The sequence below is a fragment of the Schistocerca nitens genome, chromosome 1 (genome assembly GCF_023898315.1).
Source record: "Schistocerca nitens isolate TAMUIC-IGC-003100 chromosome 1, iqSchNite1.1, whole genome shotgun sequence".
Taxonomy (NCBI): Eukaryota; Metazoa; Arthropoda; class Insecta; order Orthoptera; family Acrididae; genus Schistocerca; species Schistocerca nitens.
Genome location: NC_064614.1, coordinates 833,329,807 through 833,356,291, shown reverse-complemented (window position 1 = coordinate 833,356,291; position 26,485 = coordinate 833,329,807). Strand labels below are relative to the sequence as shown.

General features: G+C 43.7%; 1 protein-coding gene across 1 annotated transcript in view; it reads right to left on the bottom strand.

The window, feature by feature from the left end:
• The window catches only part of LOC126262988 (CLIP domain-containing serine protease HP8-like), a 43,574-nt gene that overhangs the window by 6,162 nt on the left and 10,927 nt on the right, over nucleotides 1-26,485 (bottom strand). The window contains exons 2-5 of the mRNA XM_049959945.1: nucleotides 16,935-17,208; nucleotides 6,758-6,855; nucleotides 4,486-4,591; nucleotides 457-647 (exon numbers count right to left, since the gene is read on the bottom strand). Of these exons, the coding sequence (XP_049815902.1) occupies nucleotides 457-647; nucleotides 4,486-4,591; nucleotides 6,758-6,855; nucleotides 16,935-17,208 (669 nt within the window). The remainder of the gene's footprint in view (nucleotides 1-456; nucleotides 648-4,485; nucleotides 4,592-6,757; nucleotides 6,856-16,934; nucleotides 17,209-26,485) is intronic.

The window sequence follows — 26,485 nt, the reverse complement described above, 5'->3', positions numbered from 1 at the left end:
ACACAAATACGCCTACTGTACAAACTGCACAAATGTATCTGTTCCGCTGATATGATCGACACTTTAGTTACATTATGCAATGACGTGATAAATATGAAATTTTGTTCATATGAACACCATCTTCGTTTATAGGCCTAGACTTCGACATTTCTTCGTGCAGTGTTTCGTTTAACTTAACAAGCACTGTTATCTTACAACAAAAATTGTTTGGTTCTCACTGCAAAAAATATGTCGTTTGAGACATACGTTTACTGTCGCAGTCGATGGAGAGGCCTGAAGTGAAGCTTGTGTGTGATTCGCTCCAAGGGTCTAAGTTTTCTCCAGAAAATACTGGAAAGGGGTGGAGGGCGACTTATCTTGGACAAACTGTACCAGTCAGGTAACGACACATTATAACCTAACTTCTGGTTGCCAGTGCGGCTACGGAAGCGTTGTGACCGGCAGCGCGACACTCACAGTTATCGGGCGCGTCGCGGTCGAGTCTGAGCAGCGCGATGTCGTTGTCGGCGTTGCTGGTGGACTGTGGATTGTAGTCCGGGTGGGGGATGGCCTCCTCGATGCCGTAGTCCTCGGCCGGCGGAACGCAGAAGTCGACGGAACAGTCTACGTCTGTGCGCTGGTCCCACTCGCCCAGCCGCACGGCCACCCTGACACAGGGAAGAAAAACGTGCATACGTTAGACACTGCCACCATTCAAAGCGAAGTATCTGTGGTTGGATATCAAAACCGCTCACTATTACTGCTGGTGCCCATATCTTTACTTTTTCTGAAAGCAAGCTTATTGCAATGCAATACTTTTCATTGTTTTCTTTCCCTATGTAAACTATTGTTACAATTAAAAATTTATTAGACATGAGAATCTGAACTGCTCACATGACAAGTTTTATGAAACCTATTTGTTTAAGAACATATACGTCCGATTTGTATGGTAATAGATGGTAGATGTTATCCACATTACTCGGCCGCTGTGGATGAGCGGTTCTAGGCGCTTCAGTCGGAACCACGCTGCTGCTACGGTCGTAAGTTCGAACCCTGCCTCGGGCATGGATGTGTGTAATGTCCTTAGGTTAGTTAGGGTTAAGTAGTTGTAAGTTTAGGGGACTGGTGACCTCAGATGTTAAGTCCCATAGTACTTAGAGCCATTTGAACCATTTTGTTATCTACATTAATACTCCGCGGGCTACCTCAGAGCGTGCTATGGAGTGTACGTCTGTTACCGCTAACTGATCCCCCCCGTCCCTGTTACATTCGCGAATGACACTTAGGAGGAATAACAGCTGGTAAATCTCTGAATTAGATCTAACCTACCGAATTTTCCCGTTGTGGTCATTTCGCCAGATATATGGGGAGGAAGTAGTACGTTATCTGGCACACTTCGGAAGCCCCCCTTCAGTATTTCGACTGTTTGGACGATAAATATCTCCGTGATGCACAACAACGCCTCTCTTGTAGTGTCTGCCACTGCGGTCTGTCGAGCTTCCCCATGATGCTCTCGCTGTGACCAAACGATCCCATGACGAAATACGCCCCCCCCTCTCTCTCTCTCTCTCTCTCTCTCTCTCTCTCTCTCTCTCTCTCTCTCTCTATTGGTCGTACCTGATAAGGGTCCCAGAATGATGAATCGGTCGAAAAGGCGCCTTGTAAGCCCCTTCTTTGGTGGATGAGTTACATTTTCTTTAGATTCGCTTCCTCTTGAGTGTTTGTTTTTCCCGTAAGTGAAGGACATTAGCTTGACGCGAGTGAGTATTTCGTGATGAACTACGAATAGGAGTGCAGCATAACTGAGTAAATTTCGGCCCACTGTTTCGTCAGGTCTTGGATTTGAGTTTATAATTCGTTTAGCTGAGAGTATAGGTGACTCTGCCAAGTAGTTCGCTATTTTATGCAACTTCGCTGTACCCGCTACAATTTTTATTTTTCAACTTCAGGCAGAACAGACACGCTTGTAATAACATTTTGTAATCTATTGTCGTATTTGATTAAGTTTTGCTGACAAAACTTTATTCCATTTTAGATCGAATTCGTCATTGTGTTGACTACATTATTCCATTATCCCATTAATTTCCTCAGTTTTTATAAGGTGATTTATAAATTATTTATTTATTTATTTGCATTATTGCCTGACTTTATCTGTGGTGGGTGCTTGACTGTAAAACATAGAGCCTATTAAACAGCGGGTGCTGCTACTAAGATAAAAAGCGTAGTGGCTTTCTCCCAAGCCGCAGACAGAGTCAAAACGAGTCAACAAGGGGAGCGTCTATTCGCTAGCTAGATTTTGATTTCTTTTAAATCTGTGCTGTTTTCTTTTTCTATACGAAGTAGTTTTCTAAAATGGCTATAAAAACCATGGTTGGTCTTTCCCATCACTTAAGACCTTGCTCCGAACATACTTGTCTATGGCATATTGAAGGCTGCTTCGGAATTTCTTTCAATTTGTGCTCCACATTTTCGTTCTCATACTGAGTGTTTAATACAGATTGCTCAGGTAATCAGCGGTCTGTATCTTCCCTCTTGCTCTTCAAAAATATTTTCCAGCGTTTCTTAACATTCCTTTTAATACCTGCAGTCATAGATCCTATCACTGCCTTACGATCACTCCGGTTAGGTGATTCGAGAAGTTCAGGTCTGTTTGTTGCTAGGAGGTCTAAAACTTCACCTTCACGACTTGGTTCTGTAACTATCTGCTCCAGGAAATTTTAATGGACAAGACATTCAGAACAGTGTCACATGAATTCCTGGTCTGGCACCAGTTTGATAGCATGATTCTCCCAATCTATAACTAGAAAGTTGAAGTCATCCCCTATAACAAAAACGATCAGAAAACATGTTCACAAAATTATATATATTAGTCTCCATTCCCTATGATATTTTTAAACAAAATACTGAATGAGAAATGCACAGTGCAACGCTTTTGTTTTCTATGTTGACTGGTAGACGACAACACAGCTCTTCACAAACGGAATGATCTACATGCTAATAAAACGCTTTTAAACATTTGTAACACGAAAACTGCAGAATTCCTTAAAACAGTCCTCTCATTACGAGGAATTTGCTAAATTTCGGTCCCATCTACACGTCGATACATTAGTGACATCGCTGAACAAGATCTTTGAGTATTGTCAGTTACTTGTACAATCTATATACTCTATAATAATATATGTATATAAAATTCGTCGAAGTTCCGTATCCTCTCGAATTTTTTTCCCAGGAGTATTGATAGCTGCCCGTGACATTGGCAGTGCAAAACTTGCTTTCTGTACTGATTTACTTAGTGTCTTGGTCGTATGATAGTCTCAAATGTATGATTTATGTATCAGCAAATTTTATGTAAATCAGAGTAGATGCTCTTAAAGAATCAGTTCAGTAAAACATGAAAAGCAGCTATAAAAAAGTCTGAAACAGAACGAAATATCGGTGAAGTCTTTCCGCATGTAGCTTTTTCTAGCCTCGTGTTTTAGATCATATAACGCTCAAGTTTGGCTTGCACGATGCCAAGATTGTGAAATGGCAACAGAAAATGGTTTGCAGTCCGTTACTAGGGAGACACCTAGAGCCACCACAAGACTGACATCTGATTGCTAGAACAGCTCTAGGCCTCGTATTGGCAGAATTACGTACGACTGATAAGGGTTGTCCAGACAGTCTGTGAAGTGGGCTCCTAGAGCAACAACCAGCAGATGACAGTGGCGCCGAGGTTCCAAGAAGAACCACTCACAGATTATGAGCAAATTTTCACGGATGGATGCACAACTTTATTAACAACTGCAAGCTCAGTCATCTTACAGGATATACACCCAGGATACCTACGAGTGTATCTTACTATCAACTGGCATTTAAAATATTTCCAGTTGGCCATCCATTTCTGAAATCCGGTTCTCAGAGTCTTTAATACCACAGGCGTGTATAGGCGTTCAGTACAACAGAACATTGGAAGAATCCAAAATAGGTTGCTACCATTAATAGATTTTTGGATCCATACATTTATTCTTTCCAGCAGCATGTAGGAGGTTATGGAGCTTTGATATTTATGTAGAATTTGTTTCATCGCACTCGTTATGAAGTATGGCGGATACCTGCACCTAAGTAATCTGTAGGTGAGCATGAATCTTATTGGTTAGTGAGTACTGCTGCATTTGTAATTGTCGTATACGGAATAGCGTAGTGATAAATTGCCAGCCATTTCACCTGGAATACTCTATTCCGTACCACCCTGATGTTCAGACACTCCTCCCCCACTAGATGACTACTCAGCGCTTCAAGCAGTCGGAGCGTCCTATGGCACTCAGTCGGCGCGTCGCCTCAAAGTAAATCTTCCACATAACAACCAGTCAATCAATGATCGCGTGAGGCGAACGATTCTACGCCTATGTCATCACAGCTAACGGTGCAGCCCCCAGAAGACGTCAAAAGTTGCTATCGTTGCCGACTTTACGCACTACCGATGACGACACGCTGCTGGGAGTCCGTATGGAGAGGTGTACTCACAGCCTGTAGGAGCCGAGCTTCCTGCCGTTGACGCAGTGCGAGGCGGTCAGCACGTAGCGGCTGGCGATGAGCGAGCCGCCGCACAGGAACTCCCGAGAACTGCCGCCTGCAATCGTTAAGCATCTCAGTACTAAAGCAACAAGACATGTACGAATGATTTCGTTCTAATGCTTAAATCATGACTTAGATGGTGGTTATCCGTTAAAACTACAGCTGTTATTGAGGTCTGCAATGGACTTAATCGTCGAATTAACGTACATGGATGTATAGTCCGTGCTAAGACTTATGTCACTTATTCCTGTTTTAACCTCTGGCAATGTTTCTTAAAGTGAAAAATGTCTATCTGCAGCGTTATTAGTCCATGTTAAACTGTAGGCTCCCAACAACTAGTCGGTTACGTTTGTTCGAAGCTCCGAGGAACGCAACGACATTGAGATGTTCAAACTAACCTACACGTTAACGACAGCTTTACTTTTTAATTTAATCATCTTTCGTTTCTTGCACGATTATGGCTGGTATTTTCAGGACTACACATCCACTTATTGGAATCACGTACCAGATCTTACATTTCACATATTCTCTTTAAAATCAGTTGGTCGCACGCGGGTTCATTATTATGTGCAAAACAGATCACAAAACTATTTTTAAGAAATGGTAACATTGTTCTGCGTGACACTGAACAATATTTATTTGTATACTACTTGTTTTCAGCTATACAGCGATTAGTAATTTGTAAATGAAGTCCATGAGGTCAAGTCGAAGTCATTCGACCGCAGTCATGAACATCTAAGACGAATAGCCGTAGGAATAGGAGGAGGAGGAGGATTAGTGCTTAACGTCGTCGACAATGAGGTCATTAGGGACGGAACACAGGCTCGGATTAGGCAAGTATGGAGAAGGAAAGCGCCCGTGCCGTTTCAAAGGAACCATCCTGACATTTGCCTTAAGCGATTTAGAGAAATCACGGAAAACCTAAATCAGGATGGCTGGACGCGGTTTGAACCGTCTTCCTGCCGAATGCGAGTCCAGTGTGTTAACCTCGCTCGGTAATAGCCGTGCGTAATATCATTAAATCATCTATTATCAACAGCAGTCAGAGGGAACCAGTGGCCTTTAAACGATCTCTTTCATTCTAAGGACATGCATCACTGTGTTTTATTACAAAGCATAATCAATACTGACGTAGCTCATTAATTTAATGGAAGGAAAAGAGGAGGAGACACCAGGGTGTGAGTGACAACACTCAGAGAGACCTTAATAACGTGGTTGTACACGACGAAGAGAAGTGTCGTCGATGTGCCTAATGAAGATATTCTGCCGCCCCGGCTGTCTTATTATTCCTGTCAAACTCTGAACTGGTAATCTGAGCTGAGAGAACGAACCATTAAAACGAGAATTTCTGCTGCATTCTGATTTAGTTCTACCAACTCTCATCTGAAAGCAATAATCGATGACAGTCACTGAGCTGAAGATTATGAACTTACATTAGTCTTCACAGGAAATAGGAAACAATACCTGAAGTAGTAATCAGACTTTAATCTCTTACAGTTAGGCAGTATAAATCTGTACTTATTAGTGTGAATTAAACGGCCATTGCGGTATGAAGCTGAAATTCGTCCTCATCAACTCAAGCTGAATTTCTGTTTTTAGTAAGATTGATAATATTTTGGCTTATGTTATCGAACAACTATTCTAGTTAAAACATTTTTTAAAAATGTACTGTACATACAACTTGCCATAGTTGTATACGTTGAAGGTCCAATTTACAGTGTAAGCCATATTTTAAGTAACATGTCAAAGTAAATAACTGTCTATAGCTGATCTATTCTGTGTAAATCCTCAAGTTTTACGTTGAGAGAGAGAGAGAGAGAGAGAGAGAGAGAGAGAGAGAGAGAGAGAGAGAGAGAGTTGGAAGTCTCACTGTATCTTGATGCGCTAAGTCTGAATGATAACTGAAGCTTCCGGCCACTTTCCCCGTACTCATCGCGAAGCTGGCTATTTCAAGTGATTGTGGTACTTAGTGTGTAACAGTTGGCGGAATACATCTTTATGACCTCAAGCAGAAGATAATAAACTACCAGTGTTATTCACCTTCTGATGAGAACGGAGGAAGGTGCCAGAAGCTTCGGTTAAAATTAGAAAGAATTTTATCCAAGTGTGTCTTCGAAATAAACTACTTCTCCAGAACACTTTATCAATGCTAAGTAGAAAGTAATAGCAACTGTCAGCAACAAGGCAGACGAGGCGAATAGGAGTGTGGCGTGCAACTTACGTGACGAGTAGCCGAGCAGCGCCATCCAGGGGTACTGGTTGACGGCGGTCACGTTGCCGCCGAAGACACGGTCAGAGTCGTCCTGTCCGCAAGTATTCCTGAAACACATGAGCACACTGCGTAGGGAACAGAAATGTGTCTTCCTGTCACAGGCAAATAACGAAGCTTGTAGTGGCAACAGACGTTCTTCCATTTTTGAATAGCATCATCATGTTATGTACCTTCATAGATTTAGAAACTGATAAGTAACTAGGACGACGAAAAGAATTCTCTCAACAAAAGACTAGTTTGTTGATGTCACTGTGGAATGTTTGACGATGATCGATGACCGTGAATGTAAGGCGTCGGAGTGTTGCTGGTTTCTCAGCGCTCGTGTGTCGTCTAGCATTGTCATGCTGAAGGAGGTGCTGCTTCATGTGCTGACGAACTCTTCTAATTCGTGCTTTCAGTTTTCTGGGGGTCTCGCAGCATCTTTACGCATAAATTGCAAATGCGCACTTACTTGAAAACTGTGTCTGTGCTATGGGACTTCTTTCTGTGATGAGATCATTAAACTGATTCAGATTAGTCTCGTTGGTTGCTGTACGTGGTCGTTCTGTCGGAACTCAGTCACACATATTGACGTTAGACACCATTTCTTTCATTACGAGCAAGAACAACCCAACGTCGCACATTACTAGTGTCGATACAATCACCACTATACAAAGCTTTCATTCTTCTACATGTTTTCGTTACACACCGCCACTGTTACACGCTACAATTCGGAGCCATCTAGTGGCAGAGGGTTGCAACTTGCGTCAGCAAAGCAGGAAAGTCGACCTAGCAGTATGTATGACATGTACTACCTCAGCAGGTATTGAGAACAGAATAAAAAATTCGGAGGTATTACTTTCAGTGTGCCCTCTTACAAATGGTATTAGACGTTTTCTAAAAATCTTTCAGAGTTTTTAAAACTAAAGAATAACTAGAGAAAGAAATTTTTTTGTATTTGTCGAATGAATCGCCTGCATTACTAAATAGCTAATCTGGTTCATGGTTTATGGTGCACGATACTAGCTGCATGTAGCTTGTCTAAAAGCTTCTAGGGGGCAACAATTATTTCATTTTCAATACTTCATAGAATTGCCGAGTTTATCTAGAAATTTAAAATGCAGCTATAATCTACCCATTAAGAGGTATAACCTTATGTCGAAAGGTTGAACATAGTAAGGAGAGTATTACAGTTCTCTGTATGTGTCTTGTGGCAGCGTAACTCCCGGAGTGCTAATACAGAAGTATTTGAGAATGAGAGCACTAAGTGATTTGCACAAACTCCACACACAATTTCGAACCTTCTCTAAACTTGTTCTCGCTTACATGTTTTACATCCAATATTTAACACACTGACTCAGTCGTAAAGTAAGCATAAGTTTGTACCAGTTTCATACACGTGAGTTCGATACTGTAAAGGGGATTACTGGTTCTTTCTAAGTGAACAGATTTTGACGACATGATGGTTGTGGTTATGATATGTCCAGGAAACCAGGTACTCGTTTGAAAGTGCACATATCCCGGTTCCGATGGGAGTAATATTGTTGTCTGCTAAAGTGCACTGGTTATGCAGGTTTACTTTAACCTCTATCACAGAAGTGGGGACATATATCAACTTACTAGGATGAAAGTCGTGATGAGAAAGAGGTTTACGCCGCGCGCTGTGGCCGCGTGGTTTGAGGCGTCATGTAACGGACTGCGTGGCCCCTCCCGCCGGAGGTTCGAGTCCTCCCTCGGGCATGGGTGTATGTGTTGTTCATAGTATAAGTTAGTTTAAGTAGTGCTTAAGTCTAGGGACCGATGACCTAAGCAGTTTGGTCCCTTAGGAATTCACACATTTGAACATTTGAAAGAGGTTTACGATGGGAAAAAAAACCGCTTTGGAAGTCATGGTGGTGGCGATAAATGATCTGAGTTCTGTATAGGGTACGAGGGACTCGGCTGACAAAATTTCGGAGACTGGTTAGGGATATTTTATAAGTTGATAGAAGAGATTCGTAGTTTCTGGTGAATCATTTCAGAGTAAATGCATTTTCTTACATTACCTACCGCCCCCATTCCCCTCCCCCCTCCCAAATACATACATTCATGTTTGAACATATGTTACACAAAAAATAACTGCACAAGAGTGCAGATATGGAAAATATGTGCTATGTATCTCATTTGCAAACAAACTTTTCCATTCACTCATTGTACTTGTTGCTGACAACAGTAATGCTAAAATTACTCTGCCCTACAATTTGTATTCAGTAACGCTTCGGGCTTGTTTCTCAGACAGTGTCAGTTTTAGATTAACAGTGATGCAGATCATTATCGGTACTTAAATGATGAGTTGGCGAATACGCACATAGTGTATTGCATTCAGTGAACCAACTGAAGGGCGCTATGCTGAACTGCTCCAACAACTAGGGGAACTGGCAATTCTGCATTCATCAACAAAATTCTTAGAGCAGGAAAGGGCAATCCGACTCTTCTTGTGTATCAGTTCACGAAGTTGGTGTAGGCCATTGTTGAGTTGTCCTGGAATTCTATCCAATTCCTGTTCCGTCAAGTAATTTGTCGCTCAGAAGAAACTGCAATTCGTTCACTACGCGGGAAAAAAGGTATGCACCTGCATAGTATTCGCTTTAGCATTTTACAGACATGTGTGCACTGTTCTGCAGGTTTCATTTTCAACAGACTTTCAGCAGAACTAAAAACACGAGTAATAAATCCCAAGAATTCAAATCCAAGTTTACGGGTTTCCTTATGGCACACTACTCCTGATGCATAAAGGAATTCCTTGCAGTAACTGAACTTCTCTCTGTAATACGTTATTAATTACTAAGCGCTCATAATATTTTTGTGTTCTATTAATTCTTTAATTTGTAAATTTTCTTGTCAGTGTTCTGGAAATTGTGTACTGACTCGTTCTATGACCAAGTAGGTCTGGCTTGCATGGTCCCACAGTCTGATAAACAAAGATCATAGTACTTCCGTATCTGAAGCATGTTTACTACTTTGTATTTAATGGTTGGTTGGTTGGTTGATTGGAGGAGATCACCAAACAGCGAGGTCATTGGACCCATGATCTAAGGTGGCCGAAACAAAGGGAGCAACAACATGAAGAGCACAGTTCAATCAAGAGCAAGAGAAACAGGTGAACAAATAGGTAAAAGGAAGATTGGTACAGCAGAAGAGCAAATAATCACCCCAGAAACACTGTGTGTGCTGCGGCACCAGCAACAGCACCGAAATTTCCCGGTCCGCACACCACACCACGATCAAGACACATCGGGGGCAACAACGAGTGAAGAAGACACAAGAATCAGGGAAACAATATGGCACAAAAGAACGGACAAAACATAGGGAAAATGAGAGGGAGAAACTGGCAGGTATGGAAGCAAGGTCAAGGCCCTCATGGCCAAACACTAACGCTAATAAGGGACTAATTTCAGAGGCTAATTCAAGGACTTAAACTTGGGCGGACAAACCACATTTGCGAAGAAACGTGAGACCAGATATTGCAAGAGACATTGATCACACTAACTGGCTGGTAACTATTAATGGACGATGGATACTTGCCAGGGTTAAGGGCAAGAACCATAATACTGTCTCTCCAATGAAAGGAGAAAGTACTTTGGAGCCAAATACTGTTAGACACCTGGAGGAGATATTGTCATTGTGGAGGATTTAGGTATTGAAGTAATTGGTTATGGATGGAATGAGGGTTAGGGGTGAATTGCAGAAAGAAGAGAGGGCCCAAAGAAGTCTCCATCCAGCAAAAGCTTCATTGTTGTTTGATTAAGTAAATTAACAGCCTCTGGTGCGAAGACATTTAAGGGTAGTAAGAGCACCAGAGCGTGCATGCTACATAAGATGTTGGAGTGTGTGATGACAATCATCTGTGGTGGTGGCAATGGCCACCCTCTACCATGGGTCTGACCAGCAGCAAATGGAGTCTGTCGAGTTGGGAATGGAAATGCTGCCAGTATGAATCAGGCACATCAAGAACGACATCAGAAGTACAACCTGACAAAGGAGGTGTAAACACGACTAGGGAGTTATATACAGAGGGAAATCAGCATGATGGAAAGCCTAGTAGGATAACCTGGCCATTGAGAGACAGGAAGGGAAAGAAAATTAACAGAAAGTGGTGACTATCGTAGACGTCACGTGGGGACCAGTGCAAGGAGGGAGAAGGGGAGAGGAAGTGAGCGAAAGATCAATGGCGGAGAAAATGTCATAGGTAGGGGAACCATCTTTAAGAAGGCACAGACCCTGGTCTGCAAGAAACTGGTCAACGAGGAGCCTCTTACTAGCCCAAAAAGCACTGTCCCACAGAGGATGATGGACATTAAAATCCCCAAGCAGGAGGAAGGGAGCAGGGAGTTGCTGACGGAGGGCAGTTAGGGCAGTGAGTGTAGGTGACCTGTCGGCAGGGAGATAGAGATTGCAAACCATGACTACAGAGTCCAAGTGGACGCAGACAGCAACTGCTTACAATGTAACATGAAGGGGGATCCATGTACTAACAACATCTGTATGCATCAGCATGGAAATGCCACTGGAAGCCCTCAAAAAGCTGACCCTGTACCAACCTATAACATAGAACCTATGAAGAGTCAGCGAGTGAGAATCACGGAAATGAGATTCCTGTAGAACAACAGAAGCTGCCAAGTAAACGGAAAAAAGGGATGGCATCTCTGGGAGGTAAAATTAGTATCCATTACAGTTCCATTGAATAATCCCAGAATGGAGATCTAAATGGGGGGGAACATGGGCTGGAGACAATCATAGGGTCAGGTCACCATCCACCATAAACAAGAAAAGGGTGAAATACACTCACACGAGTTCAAACTCAGATTTTGAAGGGGGGGGGGGGCGAGAATGGAACCTCCAGGGGCATTGGTGGGCCGTATTCTGGGGCTGCTGCTGCTGCTGCTCCTGCTCCTGCTCCTGCTCCTGCTCCTGCTCCTGCTCCTGCTCCTGCTCCTGCTCCTCCTCCTCAGGTCGAGGAGGGAAAGACATGGAGGAAGAGCAGGCTTCTGCAAGATCAGGAATTGAGGGAGAGCAGGCGACATTGGGACGCACAGGATGTGGGTCCCACGACTGAATTGTGGCAGCAGGCCTCTGACCTATGAAGCACTGGGAGTAGCGGTACCATGAAGGAGTCCCTTCATCAGCAAGTACCAAAGAAGGTGCCGGTCGCTGCGGCCGTTCGGTTCTAGGCGCTTCAGTCCAGAACTGCGCTGCTGCTACGGTCGCAGGTTCGAATCCTGCCTCTGGCATGGCTGTGTGTGATGTCCTTAGGTTAGTTAGGTTTAAATAGTTCTAAGTCTAGGGGACTGATGTCCTCAGATGTTAAGTCCCACAGTGCTCAGAGCCATTTGAACCAAAGAAGGGAGGGTACGGGAACCACAGGGGTGGGGGGGGGAGGAGAGGGGGATACGATTGGCGAAAGGAGGAGGGGGAAAGGATACAACGGAGGTAAAGTTAGACATCAACACAGGGTGAAGCCAATCATATTTGTGACTAGTTTCAGTGGAGGATAAATGATCAAGGGACTTATACTTCCTTTTTTTCTCCTAATAAACCAGGCAATCTGATTAGCGAGAAGAGTGACTCATGATTTAACATACAGGGTAGTAGAACACAGAGTCTTTCCCTTTTCTTCCACACCCACCACGTAGAGGGTCTGTCATACAGCAGGGAGATTTGCCCAAAATGCAAGCAACGAAACCACCTCGTGGGTGGTGGGATGTACACCTTCACATCACATCAGTAACACACAACTTTGGCCTTCCCTGGGAAAGTATTTCCTCAAATGCCAAAATAAAGGCGTCAGTGCGATTGTCCTTACAACCTTTCTGAACACGCTAAAGGAAATGAATGCCCCATCGTTCCAGATTGGCTTGATGTCGGTGAAAGTGTCCACAACAGTCCTATTGCAGAACAGGGGAAAGTGGTTCACCCCAAGATGACGAGCGTGGCTCGCTTCCCACGATGTAACCAGGAAAGGCTGCACAGACATAAGGAGCAGCATTAAATGATATATTACCAACTCAAGAGCTGGCCTTAGAAGAACAGCCAGTTTTTTGGAACTTAATAAATTTCATGTGCAAAGCGTCTGCCCTCATACTACCCATTCCAGTCTGGGACTCTCCCCATTGGCGCCACCCAGCCACAGCAAGGGCGCTCTGGCATGGCAGCTGTCGTCGGGAATTTTGATATTCCAGAATGACAAGCAACAAATCCTAGGCATACATGGGTAGGTAACAGCTCAGGTATCAGAAGCTTGATACCTTTCTTGTCAGGGGGCTCAGCAGGATGGGTAGATAATAGCCCCAATACACAGATGGGCTACACATGCTGGTGACCTAGCCTGGCGTAGGCAGGGGCAGCTACAGCAGAGGGGAAGAGGGAAAGGAGGAGGGTAGAGGAGTCCATGCCATAGATGCTACGGAGGCAGTCCTTCCCAAATTGCTCACACTACAGAGAGAAAATCTTAGAAGTGGGGGGTGAAACCCAAAGGGGGGACGAAAACGACAAAAAGGAAGCACGAAAAGGAAAAGGTGAGGGGAACAGGTAGGAATACAAAAAACCAGGTAGGTAGACAGATCGACATAAGAAAGAATATCGAGAGAGGGGAATGAAGGTGCAGAAGGAAGGGGAGAGAATAGGGAGGGATTGGCACAGAGAAGGAAATGCAGCTTGAGAAGGAAGAATGGGCCATAATAGTTTGAGGCCTCATATGCGCCATGCAGGAACTCACAAAAGAATGGTGAGTGCCCTGGGGAGTGGTATTTTGTATCTTACTTTTTGGTGATTGGAGGTTTATTCACTGTTGGGACGGTATTATTACAGAAACAAAGGTAACTGGGGTAAGAAACAGAGTAAGTCGTAATCACACTGCACTACAGAATTGTAGGACCACTTTTTTGGAACCCCATAATTGTTTCCCATCAAAATACATAAATTAGAAATTTGGTTCAAATGTATATACTACTTTTTTCTCTAATGGTGCAAAAGTATGACGCCCTGCGGCGTTACGCTTGAGCTCTAAGTGGCATCAATCAGCAAGATGTCGATACATGCTAAAGAAGGTCAAAGCCTAGTCGCTCATGTGAAATGTAAGGTGGGTTAGTGATGTCCTATTGGCACGTGCTACCCCCTCCCCCTCTCCCCCTACTTTCACACTCTCATTTGACGCCTTTGTGATGGATGTTAGAACCGTGATGCCCAACACTATAAGCACACAGTTTTTTTTTTTTTTTTTTTTTTTTTTTATAAGTGGACGAGGAAAACATTCCAGACGCACCGCCGCTCAGAATTGCCACGAAAAGCTCTCATGGACTCTCATAAAGGACGCCAATGAAACCACCCCTTCTGCTTGATTCCCACACATTTTGCGGTCGAAAACGAACGTTTGCAGTCCAGTGAGTAACTGGAAACTATTCTTGACAGTCTGACACTGCTGACACACTCGGACATTCCAATCTTTCTCCAAGGAAATCGTGGGGTTGTCTCTCCATGTGGCGAAACAAGCGCTGTATCATTTGAGAGATACAGAGGGGAGCGAGTGGGCCGGGACTTACCCAGGCTCACTGCTAGTAGCGCCACGTCACCACAACGTGGCTGTGTGTAGCACACAAGTATTGTACCATAATTTAACAATGAAATTAAAAAAAACTTGCTTTTCCAAACTTTGTCAGTATGTGCTTTAGTATATTAATGTTTAAGCTGCCAAATCTCAGATTGATGAGATTAATATTTTTCCCTAAATAAATCGTTTTTAGAAAAGTGGCCCTAATAATAAAGCTAGGAGCCCAAAAATTGACCATAGCATGCAGATGTATGTCAAAATTAACTGGTACAAGTTTCAACGCGATTAAAGCAATATTTTGGTCAGAATCCACGATTTTTAAGAAAAATTGAAGGCGCTAAATATAGACTTAGAAATATGAAAATTTGTATGAAGCTTCAGTTTAGTATAAAAACATTATGTAACCCCATTCAGCTATCTCTAATAATTTTCGAATAATTTGCTTAAAACTAAATTCGGAACAAAAAGATCCTTATATGTAGTAGCTAGAGCTATAGCACGTTTCAAGGCCTGGATATGAATAATAACAAACACAAGGTCTCATAGTTCAGAGGTCATGTTCTTCTGTCAGTTCTGTTCTAAATATTCTAGATAGAAAAGTTTAAATGCAGGCGAGCCTAAACTTTTTCTGTGATTTTATCCAGCTTAATTAAATTCATACAAAAATTACAAAGATTCTAAATTGATTCATGACATTGTCATCAAATATTGAGAGTCCGTGAAAGTGGCCGTTTAGAGGCTGCTACTGTGGTCATAGAACGGATGAGAGCAGGTGCTCTGTAAGTCGTCCGCTGCGCCAGTATATAAATACAGCCAGGGAGGCAAGACTTCACTTTGCACCTGTACGATCCGCGTCAGCGAAACGCTAAAGTACGCGCTGCCTCGGATGACGTCAGAGACAGGCTGTTACTAAACGTACATTTTCCGTAATAATAGCAAGTGGAATCGCGAGGACTGTAAACTATTCTGGATACCTTAGATTTCCCGGAAGTAGCTATTAATGTGACGCCTGTAATGTTAACAGATCCGGGTGACAATTATTTCCCACTTTTGTGACGAGCAATTATTTTGATTATCAGAAGTCAGGAAGAAAGACAATTTAATAGGAACTTACTCTAGAGGTCGCCTCTGAACTGCTGAGAGCTGTTTAGGATAGAGAGAATTTGTATTAACATAATGAATATTACAATGTTCTGCGTGTGAAAACTTTACGAAATATATCTATCAATTGCAACTCAAAATCTTCGTTTATAATTATAGTCCTCATTCCGCTGAGCAAATAGAGAATAGAAACATTTCTTTCAGTAGGCTGGACAAGAATGTGGACTTGCAGACTGGGAACTATGGTCAGTATGTCCTGCATCGGTTTCTGGCTGACCACAAAAATAGTTTCCAGGCTCTAGTAAAACACAGCGAACAGTATTCTAATATTTCCTCGTATTACTTACGACTTGATTGTTGTTTTTATTACTAACGCGGCGCTCCCATATCCACTAAACGTGATTTGACCTCTTCGGAGGGCGGACTACAATTTTTGATTTCTTGTACAGGTTAGAGTTACTAGGAATCGTTCAAAATCATTCAGTGAAATTTGAAGATGATCTGCGGCAAGGAACGGATACTTAGACGTTTTCTTCGTCACACTTCGAGCCCTGCTATGACGTCATCGCAGGGGGGGGAGGGGGGGAGAAGGATTGGAGGATTGGAGGACACAGTACTAGAATGTGCGTAAATGAAACAGCAAACTATCCCCCTAAGACCCTAAAGTTCAGCAATGTCCTGAGTGCCACCCATGCACCTTAGTTGAGCACATTACGAAATTACCCGTCGACACACATTCTGGTTTGCCGCTGTTCTAGCTCCTGAAGGGAGGCAAACACTGCCTGACGGATGTTTAAGGGGTTTGGTGTGTAGCGGTACTAACCTCCATCGGAAAGGTGTCAAAAGAAGGTGTAAAATAGGGGTGTGAGAACCCATCCATTGTTTGACACGGTGGTGCTGGGCAGAATTGTGGTGAAGTTTGGTGCCACATGGTTCACATGGCTCTGAGCGCTATGGTCATCAGTCCCCTAGAACTTAGAACTACTTAAACCTAACTAACCTAAGGACATCACACAACACCCAGTCATCACGGTTTGGTGCCAATGTGACACCACTAATCCACCTTACATGTCACATAAATGTCTGAGCTGTGGGCTTTTTTGTCGCATGTGGTGACACCTTCCTGTCAGAAGCATCGTCCTGTCCGAGGGTGACGTCGCAGGGCGCCACGCTTTTGTACCAATAGAGAGGAACGTTGCACGTCACTATGAGCCAAATTTGAAATTTACGAATCTCTATGGATGTGAATTACGAGGTTTCAAAAAGGGGTCCCTTAATTGTGTTGCGTTTCTGCAATGACCCGTCCGAGATTACAGGTCCCTTAAACGAAAAAACAAAGAAAATATGACTGAACAACCTCCGAAATTTTGACTATGAAGTTGGCATGTACATTGTATCTAGTAATAAGCGGTCATTATTAGAGAAAAGAATAGCAGACATGGGAAAGACGGCGCCACTCACATGGGCAGGAGCCGCAGGTTGGGGTGCTGCAGAGGATCCTGTGGCCAGACGGGCCCATCTGGCTTCGGCTGCGGCTTCGGCTCCGGCTGTGGCTGAGGTTTGGGTTTGGGTTGCCCCGGCGGCGGGCCGCAGCAGACGAGCACGAAGCGGCCGTCCCTACCGCAGACGAGGCCCCGCAGCAGCTCGGAGACGCCCGGCGGCCGCGGCTCGCGACGCAGCAGCGCCGCCAGCCAGCCGCACTCCGACACCCGCACGCACGGCGACTCGCACCGCTCTGAGGACACAGGGGACGCTGTAGCACCACCACCACTCTTGTACCGTATGCATTCCATCAATCATAGATTCATCTTCTGGGCGCCACGTACACGAAATATGGACACTGTCTTCAAATCACAGATGTTGTTGTTGTTGTTGTCGTCTTCAGTCCTGAGACTGAATTGATGCAGCTCTCCATGCTACTCTATCCTGTTCAAGCTTCTTCATCTCCCAGTACCTACTGCAGCCTACATCCTTCTGAATTTGCTTAGTGTACTCGTCTCTTGGTCTCCCTCTACGATTTTTACCCTCCCCGCTGCCCTCCAGTACTAAATTGGTGATCCCTTGATGCCTCAAAACATGTCCTACCAACCGATCCCTTCTTCTAATCAAGTTGTGCCACAAACTCCTCTTCTGCCCAATTCTATTCAATACCTCCTCATCAGTTATGTGATCTACCCATCTAATCTTCAGAATTCTTCTGTAGTACCACATTTCGAAAGCTTCTATTCTCTTCTTGTCCAAACTATTTATCGTCCATGTTTCACTTACATACATGGCTACACTCCATACAAATACTTTCAGAAACGACTTCCTGACCCTTAAATCTATACCCGATGTTAAATTTCTCTTCTTCAGAAACGCTTTCCTTGCTATTGCCAGTCTACATTTTATATCCTCTCTACCTCGACGATCATCAGTTATTTTGCACCCCAAATAGCAAAACTCCTTTACTACTTTAAGTGTCTCATTTCCTAAACTAATTCCCTCAGCATCACCTGACTTAATTCGACTACATTCCATTATCCTCTTTTGCTTTTGTTGATGTTCATCTTATACCCTCCTTTCAAGACACTGCCCATTCCGTTCAACTGCTCTTCCAAGTCCTTTGCTGTCTCTGACAGAATTACAATGTCATCGGCGAACCTCAAAGTTTTTATTTCTTCTCCATGGATTTTAATACCTACTCCGAATTTTTCTTTTGTTTCCTTTACTATTTGCTCAATATACAGATTGAATAACATCGGGGAGAGGCTACAACCCTGTCTCACTCCCTTCCCAACCGCTGCTTCCCTTTCATGTCCCTCGACTCTTATAACTGCCATCTGCTTTCTGTACAAATTGTAAATAGCCTTTCGCTCCCTGTATTTTACCCGTGCCACCTTCAGAATTTGAAAGAAAGTATTCCAATCAACATTGTCGAAAGCTTTCTCTAACTCTACAAATGCTAGAAACGTAGGTTTGCCTTTCCTTAATCTTTCTTCCAAGATAAGTCGTAGGGTCAGTATTGCCTCACGTGTTCCAACATCTCTACGGAATTCAAACTGATCTTCCCTGAGGTAGACTTCTACCAGTTTTTCCATTCGTCTAAACAATTCGCGTTCGTATTTTGCAGCTGCCACTTATTAAACTGATAGTTCGGTAATTTACACATCTGTCAACACCTGCATTCTTTGGGATTTGAATTACTATATTCTTCTTGAAATCTGAGGGTATTTCGCCTGTCTCATACATCTTGCTCACCGGATGGTAGTGTTTTGTCACGACTGGCTCTCCCAAGGCCATCAGTAGTTCTAATGGAATGTTGTCTACTCCCGGGGCCTTGTTTCGATTCAGGTCTTTCAGTGCTCTGTCAAACTCTTCACGCAGTATCGTATCTCCCATTTCATCTTCATCTACATTCTCTTCCATTTCCATAATATTGTCCTCAAGTACATTGCCCTTGTATAGACCCTCTATATGCTCCTTCCACCTTTCTGCTTTCCCTTCTTTGCTTAGAACTGGGTTTCCATCCGAGCTCTTGATATTCATACAAGTGGCTCTCCTTTCTCCAAAGGTCTTTAATTTTCCTGTAGGCAGTATCTATCTTACCTCTAGTGAGATAAGCCTCTACATCCTTACATTTGTCCTCTAGCCATCCCTGCTTAGCCATTTGGCACTTCCTGTCGATCTCATTTTTGAGACGTTTGTATTCCTTTTTGCCTGCTTCATTTACTGCGTTTTTATATTTTCTCCTTTCGTCATTAAATTCAATATTTCTTCTGTTACTCAAGGATTTCTACTAGCCTTCGTCTTTTTACCTACTTGATCCTCTGCCGCCTTCACTACTTCATCCCTCAGAGCTACCCATTCTTCTTCTACTGTACTTTCCCCCATTCCTGTCAATTGATCCCTTATGCTCTCCCTAAAACTCTGTACAACCTCTGGTTTAGTCAGTTTATCCAGGTCCCATCTCCTTAAATTCCCACCTTTTTGCAGTTTCTTCAGTTTTAATCTACAGTTCATAACCAATAGATTGTGGTGAGAGTCCACATCTGCCCCTGGAAATGTCTTACCTAAATCTGTTTTTCCATTATATAATCTATCTGAAATCTTTTTGTATCTCCAGGGTTTTTCCATGTATACAACCTTCTTTCATGATTCTTGAACCAAGTGTTAGCAGCTATTAACGCCGGCTATACCAAAGGTGTGGGAGGATTCTTTGTGCCCACCTTCTGAAAGTATTGATCTAATCAGGCACTACTTTATACTATAAAAATATTTATTGTTTTTAATGTAGTCGCGTACCAGATTTCATGATTGCTTAAAACTGCTCTTTTAAACTTAACACACAAATTTAATTCTCAATACCGGATGTGACTTCACAATATCCTACTCCCACTTCAGTACTTCTGTAAAAACCATGTTAATATCAGTAATATCAGATTTTATGTTTTTTTTTAAGATGACATGAGGTACCCTGCCCCCCTTTCTTTGGTGATACACATTGTTGAAAATGCGTGGGTATTGTGAGGATTAAACAATTCCTAACAAAGCAACCAAGCTCCTAGAAAAAAATTAAACGGCCGTGATTTCTACCCGCACCATGTGAGCATATCTACTAATTTATTATGCACATAAAGAAACATCCGTAATGTTTAGAAACAGCAGCGTCAGTAAGAAACAAGAGGTGGACTAAACTTATATTTACCAAGATCCTTCATTTATTCTGTTTCCTGACCTTTGTCCCATATATTCATGAGGCAGACACTAACTTTTGGACCTACTTGTACATGACTTCTCTGCAACAAACAATTAAGTGCCTGACAGAGGGTTCATTGGAACACCAAGTCATCTGCTTATTGTTACCCTCTCAAGCTGTGTGCAGGAAAAACGAATGATTAAATCTTTCCAAGTCAGCTGTGAATTTATCATGGTCTTTTCCTCCAATGTGCTTGGTTGCCAACAAAATATTAAAATATGTTCACATTCGGAAGAGAAAACTGGCGATTGAAGATCTCCCCACAATGAGAAACGCCTTTGTTGTAATGATTGTCACGCCAACTCGCTTGTAGTATCTGTGACACTATCGCTTATTTTCCTATAATACAACACGAGCTACCCTTTTCTGAGGATAGACAATCATAATATAGGCAGTCTGTTTACCGACTTATCACACCTGCAAATTGTTTTTCTAATAAAACGCAGTCTCTGGTTTGCTTTCCCCCCCCCCCCCATAACATTATCCACGTGATCATTCCAATTTAATTTGTGTGTGCTGTCTGTCCTTTAGGATGGGCAAAACTAGTAGATACCGTTCTTCATGCCACAGACGTAGATATACACTATGAAATGTAATAAATTTTGACACTGGAGATATCTGGGTGTCGAAATGAATTCAATGACGTCAAGTGAAAACTTTTGCTGGAGCGGGATTCGATCTCGGATTTCCCGCTCTGTGCGAGCACTCGCCTTAAATTCGGGTATCTGAGCACGATTTCCATCCACCCCTAATTCCCAACTTACCGCACTCCACTTACGCAGCATCCCTTCCCGTCATACTCACTGCTCCCCTCAGTATGTCCATTCTTCTAATAGTTAAAGAGCTATCTAAAACCATTTCTCAGTCATCAACAGAACCCGAGATATGACTCCCTTTTTTCGTGTACAGACCGATACACAACACATTGCTGTTTTTTTTTCTTCCTCACAGACAATTTCCACAGAAAACACGAAAGTTGTAGTTAGTTGGTTGGCTGGTTTGTTTGTTTGTTTGTTTGTTTGGACTGAAAGGGACTAAACTACAAGGCCATCAGTCTCTTCATCTGTTTAGGAGAAATCAGGAGTGGTTGTCAGGGGAAGGAGGTGAAAGGCAAATACTGGAAAACCTAAGTGTAATTAACACAATAAAAACAGAATAAAACCCATAAAAAAGACCACACAGAAAAGTCGTTAAAGCATGAGTACAGACAAGGCATTGAAATTGAGAAATGAAAAATGAGAAATGAAAAAGAATAAAAAGATTGGAAGGATACGAGCCAGGCTAGGTCACCAGGCAAGGGCCACCAAACGCCAAGGGAGCCCCAGGGGGGGAGGGGCGGCGGAGAGGGGGGGAGGGGGGGGGATGAGGGCAGGAGAGAGGTGCCCATCCAATACCTCAGGTGTTCAATGAGGCCAGATGGCCTACCTTACAGGGATCAATAGAAACCACCTTCGTGGGCAAAATGTAACACCAGTTCAGCCACTTTGGCGTCATCTGCTAGCACCAGAGGTGGCATTTCAGGAAGATTAATATGTTGTCTCAAAACAGCTAAATTAGAGCAGTCTATGAGAAAGGGGGCCACCATCAGGTAGGCTCCACATTGGTAGTGAGGCTGATCCTCATGTCAAACAATGTGGCCATGCCTTAGCCAAGTGTGGCCAATGTGGAGTAGACAGAGGACGGTGGATTCCCTTTGAGAAGCATGCAGGAAAGACTGCTATTTGACAATAGTCTCCTTAGTGTTTGGGAGAACAGGGCAGACTATTCTGAGTTCCAGACTTCCAGCGATTGACTGCATATAAAAGACCAAAGGGACCCCAATTTCCAGAATCGGCATATTAATGGCCAGCTTGTCAACTGGAAATCCCAAACGAGAACTACTGGCCATCGAGCTTGGTGGAGGTCAGGGACAAGATCCTAGATAGCAGCAACCCGTGGGTGAGGAGAGTAGCACTGGTCTATAGCATGAAGGCTGCTAAGGGAGTCACCATTCATTAGGATACTGTTGCAAGTGCAAGATCGAACATGAATAAGGGGTGCAGAAGCAATGTCTCCCTGACCAGAGGCGACAGTGGAGGAAGTAACAGTTCTGAACAAACACACTGGAGGTATGCAGTAATTGTAAACCCAGTTCTGGGTCACTGTTGTGGGAGGTGGAGCTTCCTTTCAAGAAGAAGGACGCAGTAGTTGGGACGTTCAGGGAAGTTATAAATGCATGTAATGTAATTGAGCAACTGTTGCTGGTGCCTGATAGGTAACGGAGTGACTCCAGCCTCGACGTTTAGGCTGTTCAGAGGGCTAGTGCAGAAGGCTCCTGTCAAAAGTCAGACCCCACAATGATGAATGTTGTCCAATATCTGCAAATGCTGAGGGTGATACTGAACCATATGCAAGACTCCCATAATCAAGATGGGACAGAATAAGGGCTTTTTAGAGCCATAAACGGGTAGAGAGATCTGTGACCCAGTTAGTGTGACTGACAATGAAGTGTATTGAGGTGCTGTCAGCACTTTCACTTAACTTGGCGAAGGTGTGGAAGCCAAGTTAGCTGGGAATCTAAGACCAGTCGCAAAAATCAACACATCAGAACTACAAGAACTACTTGATCGTCCATGTAAAGCTCTGGGTGTGGGTGGCCAGTATGATGGTGACAGAAGTGGATGACATGAGCCAAGGCAGCTGAAAACCAAAAGCCATGGGTGAGAGCCTATGTCTGCGCGTTTTGCGTAGCAACCTGTACAGGATGATCAGCGAATACCCATACTAGAAGAGCAATAATAAAATAAAAAATCGTCAGCATATAAGGAGGACGAAGTGAAAACCCCACATCCGCCGCTAGGCCATTGATGGCCACTAGAAAGAGGGGGATGCTTAGTACAGAGCTCTGCAGGATATCGTATGGGCATAGGGGATACTGAGTGAAACACCCACTTGAATACAGCACATGCAGTGGAAGGAAGTTTTTGACAAAAATCGGGAGTGGACCCTAGAGAACACACACATAACATAGTAAGGATGTGATGACACCATCTCATGTCTTAAGTCTTTTGTAGGCTGAGGTGCTGATGGCTGGCAGAGGCCATCAGATGGTGGACCCCAGGTGAACCAAATTATCAGCAGTGCAGCGGTGTTTGTGAAAACCACCCTGAGATGCAGCCAAAGGGCCTCAAGGTTCAAGGAGCCAAAACAGCTGCTTGCCCACCACACATCTGAGCAACTTACTGAGAATGTTGGTAAGGTTAATTGGGCGATAACTGTCTATCTCTAGGTGGGTTCTTACCTGGTTTCAGTACCGGAACTTCCGTACTTTCTCGCCATTAGGATGGAAACTCACTCTCAGTCAAGATCTGATTAAAGAGGGCAAGGATGTGATGCTGACAATCCACTGAGAGATATTTCAGCATTTGGCTGTGGATGCGATCTGGCCTTGAGGCTGCATCATGCCAATGGACTAGGGCACTGCAGAGTTCCCATTCATTGAGTGGAACAATTATATGGCTCCAGGTGGCAGGCAGCAAAAGATAAGTGCATTCGCTCCACCCACTGTTTAATGAGCCAAAAGGCGGGGTGGTAGTTCTCAGATGAGCATGACTGAGCGCAATGTTCAGCAAAATGTCTCATGACGTTATCTGGAGCATAAATGGTACCACCTAAGGAAATACTTGGTATACCTGCAGGGGAGTGCAAGCTGTAAAGGTGTCTGATCTTTGCCCATACCTGTGATGGAGAAGTACATGACCCGGAGGTAGAAAAGCACCACTACCAGGTTTCTTGCTTTTTCGTTTTATGAGTAGCAGACATGGCTTGGAGCCATTTAAAGGTAATGAAGTGCTCCAGTGAAGGGTGGTGCTTACGGCATTGGAGAGCCCACATATGATCTCTATTGGCTGGTGTGATCTCTGAGGTCCGCCAGGATATCTTCTTTTACTGGGGATAGATCTTGAGGAAGGGGGGATGGCTTGGTTGACTACCAAGAGAATGGCTGCCGTTTTATGCTGAACAGCCGCATTGCTCATCTGGCAGGGCATCCAGAGGAACAATGCTGAGGGAGGGACAGGAAGATAGAGGTCACTACTGTACAGTCCATTATGGACAATCCAGTTGATAGAAGACCAGCGTTGAAAAAGGAGACATCAATGGCTGAATAAGTTCAGTGTGCCACACTGAAGTGTGTGGGGGCACCAGAGTTCAAAAGTAAAGATCAAGTCCTGCCAATAAAGTTTAGATGTCTTGACCATGGACAGTTATTGTACTGCTCGACAAAGGTATATGGGTGTTGAAGTCGCCCAAGCCAAGGAAAGTTTGGGGGAGCTAAGAGAGTAATGTAGACAGTGCATCTTGGAACACACAATCAAGAGGGAGATAAGCATTACAGACGGTAGAAGACTGATGTGTCCCTACCCAAACAACAACAGCTTCCAAAGGTGTATCAGGAGGCACAAGATCACTGTATACAGGGTCAAGCACATACATAAGAACTCCACCTGATATCCTCTCATAGTTTGTGGACTTCTTTAAATAACCTTGGCAACCATGAAGGCCAGGATTTCAAGTTGCTGGAAACCACGTTTCATGGATGTCAATACAGGATGCAGGGCAAGTGCTTAAAAGCTGCTGTAGCTCAGCCAGGTAGTGGAAAAATCCATTACATTTCTACTGGAGAATCAGATTGAATACTGCAGAGGTATGAAGGGACTGGGTGGAGGTGGGACAGGGCAACTTACGACACAGTATCATGTACAGCCACTGGTTGAGATGGCAGGGGTGGCGCAGGGGAGCAACTGACATAGGTTCTGTGGAATATTGCCTGGAGAGATCTGTTGTCTCAGGGACCAAGATTATCTCCATCTTGGGCACAGATGGAGTACATGCAGAGTCCAATGGTGTGGAGGCTACCACAGTTTCCTTTGTCTTAAAGGATTTATTTTTGTCCTTCTCCACTGTAGACAATGACTGGGAAGGAGTCTACATCTACATCTATACTCCGCAAGCCACCTGACGGTGTTTGGCGGAGGGTACCCTGAGTACCTCTATCGGTTCTCCCTTCTATTCCAGTCTCGTATTGTTCGTGGAAAGAAGGATTGTCGGTAAGCATCTGAGTGGGCTCTAATCTCTCTGATTTTATCCTCATGGTCTCTTCGCGAGATATACGTAGGAGGGAGCAATATACTGTTTGACTCTTCGGTGAAGGTATGTTCTCGAAACTTTAACAAAAGCCCGTACCGAGCTACTGAGTGTCTCTCCTGCAGAGTCTTCCACTGGAGTTTATCTATCATCTCCGTAACGCTTTCGCGATTACTAAATGATCCTGTAACGAAGCGCGCTGCTCTCCGTTGGATCTTCTCTATCTCTTCTATCAACCCTATCTGGTACGGATCCCACACTGCTGAGCAGTATTCAAGCAGTGGGCGAACAAGCGTACTGTAACCTACTTCCTTTGTTTTCGGATTGCATTTCCTTAGGATTCTTCCAATGAATCTCAGTCTGGCATCTGCTTTACCGACGATCAACTTTATATGGTCATTCCATTTTAAATCACTCCTAATGCGTACTCCCAGATAATTTATGGAATTAACTGCTTCCAGTTGCTGACCTGCTATTTTGTAGCTAAATGATAAGGGATCTATCTATGTATTCGCAGCACATTACACTTGTCTACATTGAGATTCAATTGCCATTCCCTCCACCATGCGTCAATTCGCTGCAGATCCTCCTGCATTTCAGTACAATTTTCCATTGTTACAAACTCTCGATATACCACAGCATCATCCGCAAAAAGCCTCAGTGAACTTCCGATGTCATCCACCAAGTCATTTATGTATATTGTGAATAGCAACGGTCCTATGACACTCCCCTGCGGCACACCTGAAATCACTCTTACTTCGGAAGACTTCTTTCTATTGAGAATGACATGCTGCGTTCTGTTATCTAGGAACTCCTCAATCCAATCACACAATTGGTCTGATAGTCCATATGCTCTTACTTTGTTCATGAAACGACTGTGGGGAACTGTATCTAACGCCTTGCGGAAGTCAAGAAACACGGCATCTACCTGAGAACCCGTGTCTATGGCCCTCTGAGTCTCGTGGACGAATAGCGCGAGCTGGGTTTCACACGACCGTCTTTTTCGAAACCCATGCTGATTCCTACAGTGTAGATTTCTAGTCTCCAGGAAAGTCATTATACTCGAACATAATACGTGTTCCAAAATTTTACAACTGATCGACGTTAGAGATATAGGTCTATAGTTCTGCACATCTGTTCGACGTCCCTT